This window comes from Pseudophryne corroboree, chromosome 8 (assembly GCF_028390025.1).
Source record: "Pseudophryne corroboree isolate aPseCor3 chromosome 8, aPseCor3.hap2, whole genome shotgun sequence".
NCBI lineage: Eukaryota > Metazoa > Chordata > Amphibia > Anura > Myobatrachidae > Pseudophryne > Pseudophryne corroboree.
Window position 1 is genome coordinate 57,272,890 of NC_086451.1, and position 12,181 is coordinate 57,285,070.

The window sequence follows — 12,181 nt, forward strand, 5'->3', positions numbered from 1 at the left end:
TTTAGGACTATTATCTGATTTCTAAGTACCAACAGCAAAGCCTTCTCTGTCCCCCCTTCTTTTTCCCCTTTTTGGTTGTGGGTATTGTTGTTCTATTTAGTGTTGACCGGGTGGTGTCGCGCGCCTGGGGCTAGGCTGGTATCGGTGGCACCTCCGATATCTTGGGGGTGCCATCTCTTCCAGTCGGCCGCGGTGCGCCCTATATTACCCGGGCTTTATTATTTATTTTTATTATTAAAGGTCATGTTTTTAATATTGGAAGCTATGTCTTCACACTACTGTATGTAGTTTATAACATCATATTTACATGTCGTTTTTTCTTTCCCTACGTTTTGAGCCACCGGGCACCCCCCTGACACTCTGTCCACTAGTATAGATTTGATATGAGGCTTTGATTGACAGCACTTGCTTATTATCCTTTAATATACGGTTTTGTGCTGGCTAGTCTGTGATTGTTGTCTCTATGACAACGCCTGTGTTTGGTTATTACCCAGGGGCGGTACCGCCGTTGATGGACAGGGCGCATATTATGCCTTCAGCTATCTCCGGCCTCTGTACGGTCCCTATAGCAACGGGATGTCACTTCCGCTTTTGCGTGCCACTTCCGCCTGGCGCGTGCGTTCCGTGGCTTTTTGGAACGCACGAGCATTTCCTGGTTCTCAATTTAGCTTATTACTAATACTTTTATGACAATGTGGTTGGCGGTTTTCGTCCCTATGGGCTCCCTGCCAGATGCTAATACTTATCTAGCCAGTGTTTTTCATTTTCAGACATGTTGTATCACAGATTTGTAGTTTGTCCTATACTATGAGTGACGGTGGGTGTGTCCTAGGGGTGCTCACTTTGCAGGGGTATAAATAGCTCTGTATGTGAATTGGTTGGACATGCTGCTTGTGGTGTCCTGTTGCCTTGAACATTGTTTGGTGTCTTGACAAAGATCACTGGGATGTGATCGAAACGTCGACTTGATGATCTGATATTAAAACTACATCTACAATTTTACAAAAAATTGGTGAGTGCCCTCCTTTACAAATGACTATATATATATATATATATATATATATATATATATATATATATATTTATTTTTTAGAATACATACTGTATATATTATATATACACACACACACACACACACAAACACACACACACACACACACACACACACACACACACACACACGGAAACCCCCCTGAGTAAATCCTGCGTTTGCCCCTGAGTTCATAACATGGGACCCCTGGGCCATTAGTTTCACTATCCACACTGGACACCAAATGGGAATAGTAACCTGTGGCAAGTGGAGCGTGCCCGCGAGGGTACACTGTATAATATTCTGAACATGTTTAATGATGTTCTAAAGCAGTTTAGTTATCCTAATCCAGCAGGTTCCATGTTCTGAACTTGAACCTAAAAATGGTGTTAACTTTTGGAGAAAGTTTCACTGCAGTTCTCTCTTCTCTAAATGGTAGAAGAGAAAAAGTATTTTCTACAGCTGATATGATGGAGAAAAGAGGTTTTAATGTTTTACTAAATAGAGCCCGAAATACCGACCAATCAGTTTCTGGCATTTTACAGGCTGTGCTACACAGCTGGTGCATGTGATGCTGTCATGTGACTGGGAGAGGCACAGTCCTGCCAAGTAAGGTCGTAGTCAAGTGTTGCTGCAGTTACGTCACCCGGTTACCTGACTGGGACAAATCCTTATACCCTTGTATTGCCTGAGAAGTGAGGAGGCAGGAAGCAGCAGTAGTATGGAGAAACAGTCAGCATACATCCAGCAGCTGTTCCAGGCAGAGAAGAGAGCTGCTGAGATAGTGGCAGAGGCTAGGCAACGTTAGCTATGCTCTTACTATACTTCTCTGTGCAATATCCCGAAACGCCCCTCTCCTGATAACCTGTTTCGTTCTCTATACCAGGGCTATATACAGTCCCAGCATTCCCTACAAATCTTGTTTTGTTGATATTGCATACTGGGACTTGTAGTTCAACAATATATTGAAAGCATACGCCACTAATTTCAGCCTTTTCCTCACACAGGGTTTTAACAGAATCACGCATTGGGGTTTTTTCAGATCCCCGAACAGATCTGCGCCAAGATGTGCAAAGTGCTGATTATTGGTACTTTGCGCATGGACAGGACTCCGTTCCTTGTGAAAATGGAGGCATGTCGCCGCTATTTCGGGGGAGGGAAAAGTCTAGGGATCTCCTGGCCTCTGCGACAGGCGGTTTGCGCATCCCCATGGGTGCTGCAAGCTGACCGATGGTGAATCCAGTGATCCGATGCTGCATTCTAGGATGCAGGTCGCATCACTACCGCAGCAGGAGGCGTCTGCTTGCAATAGACCGGCTGCAGGCATAGGCGAATTTCCTATTAGGCACATGAGGCACATGCCTAGGGGCAGCACTTGTTTGGGGGCAGCACTTGGATGCATGTGTTTATACAGGTCTATTAAATGGGCTTATAACCAATTAATGAAAAAGGTCTATTAAATGGGCTTATAACCAATCAATGAAAAAGGTCTATTAAATGGGCTTATAACCAATCAATGAAAATAATAAAATTAGGTGGGGGAGGCGGCCAATACTGTTGTGCCTAGGGGCACCCCTAAATCCGCCCCCGGCTGCAGTGACTGATGTCACAGCTGGGCGGACAAATCCAAATGCTGCCTGGCTGGATGTCAGGACAGACATATGGAGCAGCCGTTCGGTAAGTGTATATACTTACCTGGATCGGCCGCTCTGTTGGCGTGATGGTAGGTCTGCCGTCAAGCCTGCGCAATGTGTACCCAGCTTTAGACTGTCCATTCATAATGCATAGATGATCACATGGAGAGAAATTTTCTTACGTCGTAATTTCACGTTCAAGTAGGTTTTGTATCACTTCCTGCTGGAAATACATGTGACTATTAGGCATCATTCATTGATATATGTATGTGCACTTCTATTACTGGTTATTACAATGGCTTTCCTATACTGATGACTGTGGTTAATGACTGCGGGTAATTGTATTGCCGGGGCCTATCCAGTTAGCCCCAATGCGGTGCACTTCCCCCCCATGCTGGTACTTATCGGGGATTATGCTTTGGGTGCCTCAGGCACCCAGAGCATAATCCACGATAAGTAGCCTGCCGGAGCCGCATAACACCGGGGATCCCCGATGTCATATGTTTCACTCAAGCGCGGGTCCAATTTTGTCCTATCAAATGGCATCTCATTGGACTAATCACGATATCCAGTCGTTTTGATCAGCCGAAACGGCATCGTGGATACTTGGATACTCCCCTGTGTGTGGTATTGGTGCCAAATGTCCCCGGGAAGTGGCTAATGACTTGCGATCCCTACTTTCTTCTATTCCAGAAAGGATCAAACATCTGAAACGAGCCAGAGAGGAAGCGCAGGCTGAGATCGAGCAGTTCCGGCTGCAGCACGAGAAAGAGTTCAAAGTTGAAGACGCTGCTGTATGTACTTAGCTGGTGCTGGAACATCATAGAAACATAGAATTTGACGGCAGATAAGAACCACTTGGCCCATCTAGTCTGCCCCTTTTTTATTTTATCCTTTAGGCAATCTCAACCCTTTTTTAACCTTGATTCTTTGTGAGGATATTCATATGCCTGTCCCAAGCATGTTTAAATTGCCCTACAGTCTTAGCCTCTACCACCTCTGATGGGAGGCTATTCCACTTATCCACTACCCTTTCTGTGAAGTAATTTTTCCTTAAATTTCCCCTGAACCTCCCCCCCTCCAGTCTCAATGTATGCCCTCGAGTTCTAATACTTCTTTTCCTTTGAAGAATGTTTCCCTCCTGAACTTTGTTAAGACCCTTTATATATTTGAAAGTTTCTATCATGTCTCCCCTTTCCCTTCTCTCCTCCAAACTATACATGTTAAGATCTTTTAGCCTTTCCGGGTAAGTTTTGTGATGTAGGCCATGCACCATTTTAGTTGCCCTTCTTTGTACACTCTCTAATGTATTTATATCCTTCTGGAGATAGGGTCTCCAGAACTGGACACAGTATTCCAGATGGGGCCGTACCAATGACCTATACAGTGGCATTATCACTTCTTTTTTCCTGCTACTGATTCCTCTCCCTATGCAACCAAGCATCTGACTTGCCTTTCTCATTGCTTTGTTGCATTGCTTTCCTGCCTTCAAGTCACTTGAAATAGTGACTCCTAAATCTCTTTCCTCCTCAGTCGTTTCCATTATAGTACCCTTGATACTATACTTAGCCTTTGGGTTTTTGAGACCCAAGTGCATGATTTTGCATTTTTTAGCATTAAACTGTAGTTGCCACGTTCTTGACCATTTCTCAAGCCTACCTAGGTCATTTATCATTTGTTTGACCCCTCCCGGTGTGTCTACCCTGTTGCATATCTTTGTATCATCTGCAAAAAGGCATATCTTCCCTTCAACACCATCTGTAATGTCACCAACAAAGATATTAAAGAGAACTGGACGGACCAAGTACAGATCCCTGGGGTACTCCACTGGTAACATTTCCCTCCATAGATTGCACTCCATTAACTACGACTGTCTGTTTCCTATCCTGCAACCAGGTTCTTATCCATTTAACTGATTTATAATCCACCCCCAGGCTTTCAAGTTTATTTAGCAGTCTGCGATGTGGGACAGTGTCATGGGAGGGATGTGAGTTCGGCGGCCGTGCGGGATGCCGGTCGAACTCGGGAGTTTTTTTTTAAAAGGGGCAATCACTTGCATGGCATAGTTTTGCCTTGTAAGTGATTGCCCCTTTAAAAAAACGTCCGGGTTCGTCCGGCAACCCGCACGACTGCCGAACTCGGCGTCCTTACATCCCGCCCAAAATGTGTAAAGTGACAGAAATCCCATGCTGTAGAGTTGCCTGTATTAAATAGTAGTATTTCTATAACCGTGACAAGGGCTGTAATACTATAGCCTCCCTAGTGAAAAAGGTTGGGAGCTTTAAACGCAAGCAAGTTCATACATGAACTTGGGTGCTTGGTTAGTTTCTATGGAAACAACTCCGAGATGAGCCCTCCTGCCAATCAAAGTGGGTGGTCCTGACACTCCCCTTCCCCTTCCTTTATAAACGGGCTCTGTTCTTTGTATGTACTCTCTAATGGTTGGGCAAGACTCTGTGGTGGCTGGCCACACCCCTCTCTGTTGGCTGGCTGCTAGATACATCAAGCTTGGGTCCCTACTACAGCTTTCCCTGGGGGGTCCCGTCATACCCCAGCGCAACGCTGCCTGAGTAGTAACTGCCGGAGAGGAGATAAATGGTCTCTTCACCCCGGATGACGTGTATGCTACTCCGCATTGTGAGTGACGCTGTGAAGTGTCTATATGGGTTTGCTGGAGATTTACCACTTCCCCTTTGATGATGTCATGGGAATAACAAGTACAGGACAGCAGCAAGTGGTAAATGTTTGTACAGAAACCTTTGTCATTGTAAAAGGTTTTTATTTTTCTTACACTTGTCTGGAATACAAATGTGTTTAAGGAGTGTGGCTTTAATCCTGAATTTCTGCTAATTAGTGTGGTATTTTGCATGCCTGGTGGATAGGAGAAATACACTGAGATGGGAAGCAATTATTCCTGATGAGAAACAAGCTATAGCTCCTTCACACATGCAGCTAAATCCCAGGTTCTTGCATGTGAACACGCATCAATCCAAGATTTCTGCATGTGTGAAAGCAAACTAATATAGGGCCTAATTCAGAGTTGACTGCAGCAGCAAATTTGTTAGCAGTTGGGCAAAACCATGTGCACTGCAGGGAAGGGGGGGGGGGACAGATGTAACGTGCAGAGAGAGTTATGGGCCCTACACACTGGCCGACATCACTCCCCCCGTCACTGCCCCCCCCCCCGCGCCGCCAGGTCGCCCGTCGGCCATATCGGCGGTCGGGCAGCTCGGCGGCACGTCGCCGAGTCTGTAGGGCCCATTAGATTTGGGTTTGGAGTGTTCAAACTGAAATCTAAATTACAGTGTAAAAATATAGCAGCCAGTATTTACCCTGCACAGAAACAAAATAACCCACCCAATTCTAACTCTCTCTGCAAATGTTATATCTGCCCCCCCCCCCCCCCTGCAGTGCACATGGTTTTGCCCAACTGCTAACAAATTTGCTGCTGCAATCAACTCTGAACTACCCCCATAGGCTGACCTGGCAAATTCCCAGGTCTCGGCTCCAGGTCCCTGGACTTAGGGGGTGATTCAGACCTGATCGTAGATGTGCTAAATTTAGCACATCTATGATCAGTTTCTCTGCCATGCAGGGGGGATGCCCAGGACAGGGCTAGTCCACCCCGCATGTCAGGCCCTATCATTCCCCCCCCCCCTCCTGCACGGGTGTGAAAGCATAGCATGGCCCCCGCAGTGGACTGAGACGTGCTGGGGGCTGCGGAAGTGCTTCCGTCCATAGCATTGTAAAATGCCCGCCGCCGAGGAGGCAGGGGTTAGAGGTCAAATGTGACCTCTAGCATCTGTCTCCTCCTTGGTGGTGGCCATTTTTGGGGGGTTTTACACAGCTATGGACGAAAGCGCTTCCGTAGCCCCCAGCGCGTCTCAATCCACTGCGTGGGCTAGTGGGTATACTTACTGATGCCCGCACCCTCCCTCCCAAACTTTACTGGGACAGTGGCTGGTTCCATGAGTGCTCATCATTTTCCGTGGATGCTAAGGCCCGGAAGCACCCATGGAATCAGGGCCTATGGCTGCCGGGAATTTGCGCATGCGCAGTCAAGCCACCACTGTGCAGTTCCAAGACTTGGCTGGCAGCGGCTCAGTCCTCTCTCGAGACCCGACCAGCGGCAGCAGCGGCATTGTCATCTCCTGGGACCTGTATAATGAAGTTTTCTTAGGAGGTGAGGATAGGGACAAGAGTGAGTATGACAGGAGTAAATGAAGTAATATAAGGACAGGAGTAAATGCCAATCTAAAATCTAAAAAAGAAACTGCTTTAATCCATATGCCCCCACCCCACCTCTCTGCAGCTATTTCAAAGAGGCAAATGTAAAAGGTTTGCCAGATTAGGTGGTAATAGAGCTGGTACGTTTCTAAGAGAGAAAAAAAAACAATATTTAAAGGGAATATACGGTAAGTTGTATTTATAAATAAGGTTTATTTTCACTTTATCTACCTATAAATGTTCAGTACATAATATAGGGTGTTTTTGAACTAAAAAAAATAAATAAGTGGAAGTGGATATTTAACTTGCTCAGCTCAAGTACAATGAAATATTGGTTGGGTATGAAATGCTAGCAGTCGGGATCCCAACAGAATGCCGACTGCGGGAGCCTTACGGTCAGAATCTCCGCGTTTCGTGGTATATTTACCCTATCTCTAATCCTACCCATACTTGTCTACTCTCCCAGTTCCTGCAGGAGACACCCAATTTTTCAGGTAGTCCCCTGCACCCCAGGAAGAGTGGGCAACCCTCCCGCATTAAGGTGTGATCCTACCCCTAACCGTAGCTCACCCCTCCTGCAGCCTAACTACCCCCTCCAGAAGCCTAACCCTAACTGCCCCCCCTCCCCACCGTGCAATGTAACCCTATCCTCCCCCATCCCCGCAGCCTAACCTTAACCCACCCCCTCGTGTCTAACCCTAACCGCAAGGCACGGGTGTCACTAGCCTTGATGACACCTGGCCTGGTGCACGCACCTTGAAAGGGGAAGGGTCATGGCTCATTAGAAGTGCATGGCCTAGCAGCCCGATTCCTGTTTTCATCAATCCGGGGGTCCTAGAAATGCTGGGCTGCCCCTGGAAACTGTCTGTCTGCAGTGCCGCTCCGACACTGTGACAGGAGCTGAGTGTAGCACCCGGCTCCTGACACTATTTTTGTGACACCCTCAGCGGGTGACACCCGGGAGCAGACCGCATCACCAGCACCCCCGTTGTGACACCACTGCCCCAAAGGTTTCTGTCGGGATTCTGAGCATCGGGATCCCGCTGTCAGTATTCTGTCAGGATCCAGGCTGCTGGAAGTTTGACCGCATCCCTGAAATTACTGTCTGTTGTTTTTAATAGAACAGTGCTCCCAGTGGTCAGAATGATAATGGGGGTAATTGCGATCAGGTCAGAACTGCGCATGCGTATGCACTGCAATGCGCAGGCGCGTCGCACGGGTACAAAGCGGATCGCCGCTCAGCGATGGGTTTGTGCGAAGAATCCATTCGCACGGGCGATCGCAAGGTGATTGACTGGAAGAGGGCGTTTGTGGGTGGCAACTGACCGTTTTCTGGGAGTGTTTGGAAAAACGCAGGCGTTTCCAAGCATTTGCAGGGCGGGTGTCTGACGTCAATTCCGGTCCTGGACAGGCTGAAGTGATCGCAGCGGCTGAGTAAGTCCTGGGCTACTCAGAAACTGCACAAGATCTTTTCGCACTGCTTGGCTGCACATGCGTTCGCACACTTGCACAGCTAAAATACACTCCCCGGTGGGCGGCGACTATGCGAACGCTGGACTGCAAAAAAACAGCCTGTTAGCGATCAGGTCTGAATTACCCCCAATAATAGATGGCAGCTTCGCAACAACAACACTCCTTCATTTCTTACTAAATGGACACAACCTATTTATAATTACTTATTCATTCTCCTCTAATACTTTCAGTACAGTGTAACCAGGAGATTCAGCCATCAGTAAGTTTGCAGGAAACATGCACTATGTGCTTCATTTACAATGTTCTCTTGTGTCATTGTCCTCATTACTTGAACTCTTCTTATAGGCTTTGGAGGTCCCGGCCTGCTGCAAAGAAGCGATTGGGAGAGAAGCCTTGGTAAAGATAGCCATCATGAAGGAGGACTACAAGAACAATAGAGAGATGATTATAGAGCAGCTGGTGACCTCTGTGTGTATTGTAGAACCAAAACTCCATGTAAACTATCACACCAAAGACTAGCACTGTTATGTTGATAAATAAGCCTTGCTTCTCCCCTATTACTGCCTCATGCTATGTTAAGCATCTAAGTTGGCTTTTCCGTGCCTCCCGTTAAAATAAAAAAAAAGTTTAAATGTTTCATCATCATAATCCTGTGTCTCCTTTTTTTTCTCCCCTGGGGGAGGGGGGGTTGCTGTTTACTGTATGACATTTCTATTAACAATATTTACAAATATATATCAACTAGCGAAAGAGACGCAGACAGTAATTATTATTACTATACCTTCTATATAGGGTGCCACAAGGGGTCCGGAGTGCCGTATAAACATACAGTACAAACGTAATAGTACATAAGTGAATACAGAAGTACATTATAAACATAACAGGGCAAAACAATATATACATGGTCAAAAATGACACTTCAATACAAAAAATCTTGATAAAACTAGGCAACTAGTAATGGCGCAGCCTGTATGTCAGTTTGTTGATGCAGCAGACAGGTTCATAGCCACTGATTTTCAAAAGGAATTCTAAGGCCCATGATGGCGTTGGCATGGGAAGGAAGAGTACTGTACATAAGTGAAGGGAACCCTGCTCAAGAGAGCCTACAAACTATAATGTGGGAGCAGTCAGACATGGGAGACACAGAGATGGGAGTCAATGTCCAGAGACAATAGGTTAAGTTAGGAACAGAGTTGGTATGCTTTGATAAAAAGAATCCATTTTGAGTGCCCGTTTGAAGCTTTGAAGGGAGGAAGAGTGTTTGGGGTGGTCTTCTGTTTGCTGGCGGCCGGGCTCCCAACTACCAGCATACCGGCACCGGCATACCGACAGCTTTTCTCCCTCTTGGGGGTCCACAACCCCCCTGGAAGGAGAATAGACAGCGTAGCGCGCCACCGTGCCCGCAGCGTGTTGAGCGCAGCGAACCCGCAAGAGGCTCATTTGCGCTCGCCCAGCTGTCGGTATGCCGGCAGTTGGGATTCCGGCGTCGGTATGCTGGTCGCCGGGAGGCCGGCCGCCGGCATACCCTACCACACCCGAGAGTTAGATATGGAGAGGGAATGAGTTCCAGTGGTGAGGAGCAGAACTTGTCTTGGAGGCAGGAATAGAAGGATAATCAGTTGTGAAGACAGGCGGCGGTCATTGGCATAGCAAAGTATGTGAAAGGACATATGGAGAGGGATGAGGTTAGAGATGCAGTAGCTATGGAACTTCAAGTCCAACAAAGAACCTAAACCTGGATTAGCAGCAGTTAATGCAGATGATATCAGTCCCAGTAGTGGCAACAGTGGAGTAATAGAGCTAGCTCAAAAGACACATATGTGTCAATAATCAGCCGCCAGTACTTCAAACCCAACTACAAATGTCTCTACGGAAGTTGTAATTCAGTACAACAAATTGCGCCGAGATGTTTATGGATTTGCGAAAGCCACTACAGAAACTTATGAAGTGTTACATGGACCACTATTGGCCATACAGACGTTTGAGTCTATTTACTAAGCCGTGGACGGAGATAAAGTACCAGCCAATGAGCTCCTAAATACCATGTCACAGGCTGGGTTTGAAAAATGACAGTTAGAAGCTGGTTGGCTGGCACTTTATCTCCATCTAAGGCTTAGTAAATAGACCCCTTTATCTTAATTATCCTGTCATTATCCGCGCTAAGGAGACCAGACATATTGCAAAGTGTGTGCATAAAAGGACTCTGGGTTTACACTTAAGGGCCTCATACACTACAACGATAATGCCGATTTAATCCAATTTTGACCTTTCGGGACGATAAATCGGATGAAAAGTGGAAAATCGGATGTGTTTTACATCCGATCCGATGCGTGGTCCCGTGAGCATCGGATCAGAGCTCCTAGATAGTTAGTGCTGCACTCGTGATATGTCGGTTCCCGCAGGCATGGCTGGGATCGCATAAGATACATTGTATGCAAAAGGACCGCATACGATGTATCGTATGCGATCCTGCTGCCCGGGAGGCTGCCGGGCGGTTCAAGGGAAATCTTATGCGACATGAGGGCACGACATGCCGCTGTAGTGTATGGGGCCCTTAAGACTGGTAGCTATAAATATATTGAATCCCTTTTGGTTCAAGGAATGATATGGGTCCATACATCATTTTGATGTATTATTTTATGTTTAATTATTTCAAGGAATAAACACTATGGGGGGTATTCAATTGTTTGAAATGTCAGTTGGGTGTCTGTTTTCTCCTATCTAATAGACAGGGGAAAAACGTACACCTAACCGACTTTTCAAACAATTGAATTCCACCCTATATCTTTATCTGTAGAGGGACATTGGGGGTCATTCCGAGATGATCGCACGCTGCCGATTTTCGCAGCGCAGCGATCAGGTTACTACTGCGCATGCGTATGGACCGCAATGCGCACGTGCATCGTATGGGTACAAACAGCATTGTTGCTGTGCAATGCTTCTAGCGACGATTCCATTCGCACAGCCGTTCGCAAGGAGATTGACAGGAAGAGGGCGTTTATGGGTGTCAACTGACCGTTTTCTGGGAGTGGTAGGGAAAACGCAGGCGTGTCCAGGCGTTTGCAGGGCGGGTGTCTGACATCAATTCCGGGACCGGACAGGCTGAAGTGATCGCAAGGGCTGAGTAAGTTCAGACCTACTCAGAAACCCCAAAAAACTTTTTCGGCCCGCTCGGCTGCACATGCGATCGCACACTTGCAAAGTGAACATACACTCCCTCGTGGGCGGCGACTATACGTTTGCATGGCTGCAAAAAGTAACTAGCGAGCGATCAACTCGGAATGAGGGCCATTGGGGGTCATTCTGAGTTCATCGCTCGCTAGCTGTTTTTAGCAGCAGTGCAAACGCTAGGCCGCCGTCCTCTCGGAGTGTATCTTAGCTTAGAAGAAGTGCGAACGAAAGGATCGCACAGCGGCTACAAAAAAAAATTGTGCAGTTTTAGAGTAGCTCCAGACCTACTCAGCGCTTGCGATCACTTCAGACCATTTAGTTCCGGATTTGACGTCACAAACACGCCCTGCGTTCGCCCAGCCACGCCTGCGCTTTTCCTGGCACGCCTGCGTTTTTTGGAACACTCCCTGAAAACGGTCAGTTGCCACAGAGAAACGCCCCTTTCCTGTCAATCACTCTGCGGCTGCCATTGCGACTGAAAAGCACCGCTAGACCTTGTGTAAAAATACATCGCCTGTTGTGAAAGTACGTCGTGCGTGCGCAGTGCGCCGCATATGCATGCACAGAAGTGCCGCTTTTTCACTTAATTGCTGCGCTGCGAACATTTTTCACTAGCGATCAACTCGGAACGACCCCCATTATCTCT

General features: G+C 47.1%; 1 protein-coding gene across 1 annotated transcript; it reads left to right on the forward strand.

Moving 5' to 3' along the window:
• The first annotated feature begins 1,645 nt into the window (after positions 1-1,645).
• Positions 1,646-9,012, forward strand: LOC134947484 (V-type proton ATPase subunit G 1-like). Its single transcript, XM_063935560.1, has 3 exons — positions 1,646-1,833; positions 3,358-3,458; positions 8,710-9,012. Exons 1-3 carry the CDS (start codon positions 1,752-1,754, stop codon positions 8,881-8,883), a joined length of 357 nt encoding a protein of 118 aa, XP_063791630.1. The 5' UTR covers positions 1,646-1,751; the 3' UTR covers positions 8,884-9,012.
• Positions 9,013-12,181: the final 3,169 nt, after the last annotated feature.

What these genes read in the sequence shown, in the direction of transcription:
- LOC134947484 (XM_063935560.1), top strand. Translation starts at nt 1,752, where the DNA reads ATGGAGAAACAGTCAGCATACATCCAGCAGCTGTTCCAGGCAGAGAAG. An exon ending in AGTGGCAGAGGCTAGGCAAC is followed by an intron (nt 1,834 to 3,357) that starts GTTAGCTATGCT and finishes CTTCTATTCCAG; the next exon opens with AAAGGATCAAACATCTGAAA. An exon ending in TCAAAGTTGAAGACGCTGCT is followed by an intron (nt 3,459 to 8,709) that starts GTATGTACTTAG and finishes CTCTTCTTATAG; the next exon opens with GCTTTGGAGGTCCCGGCCTG.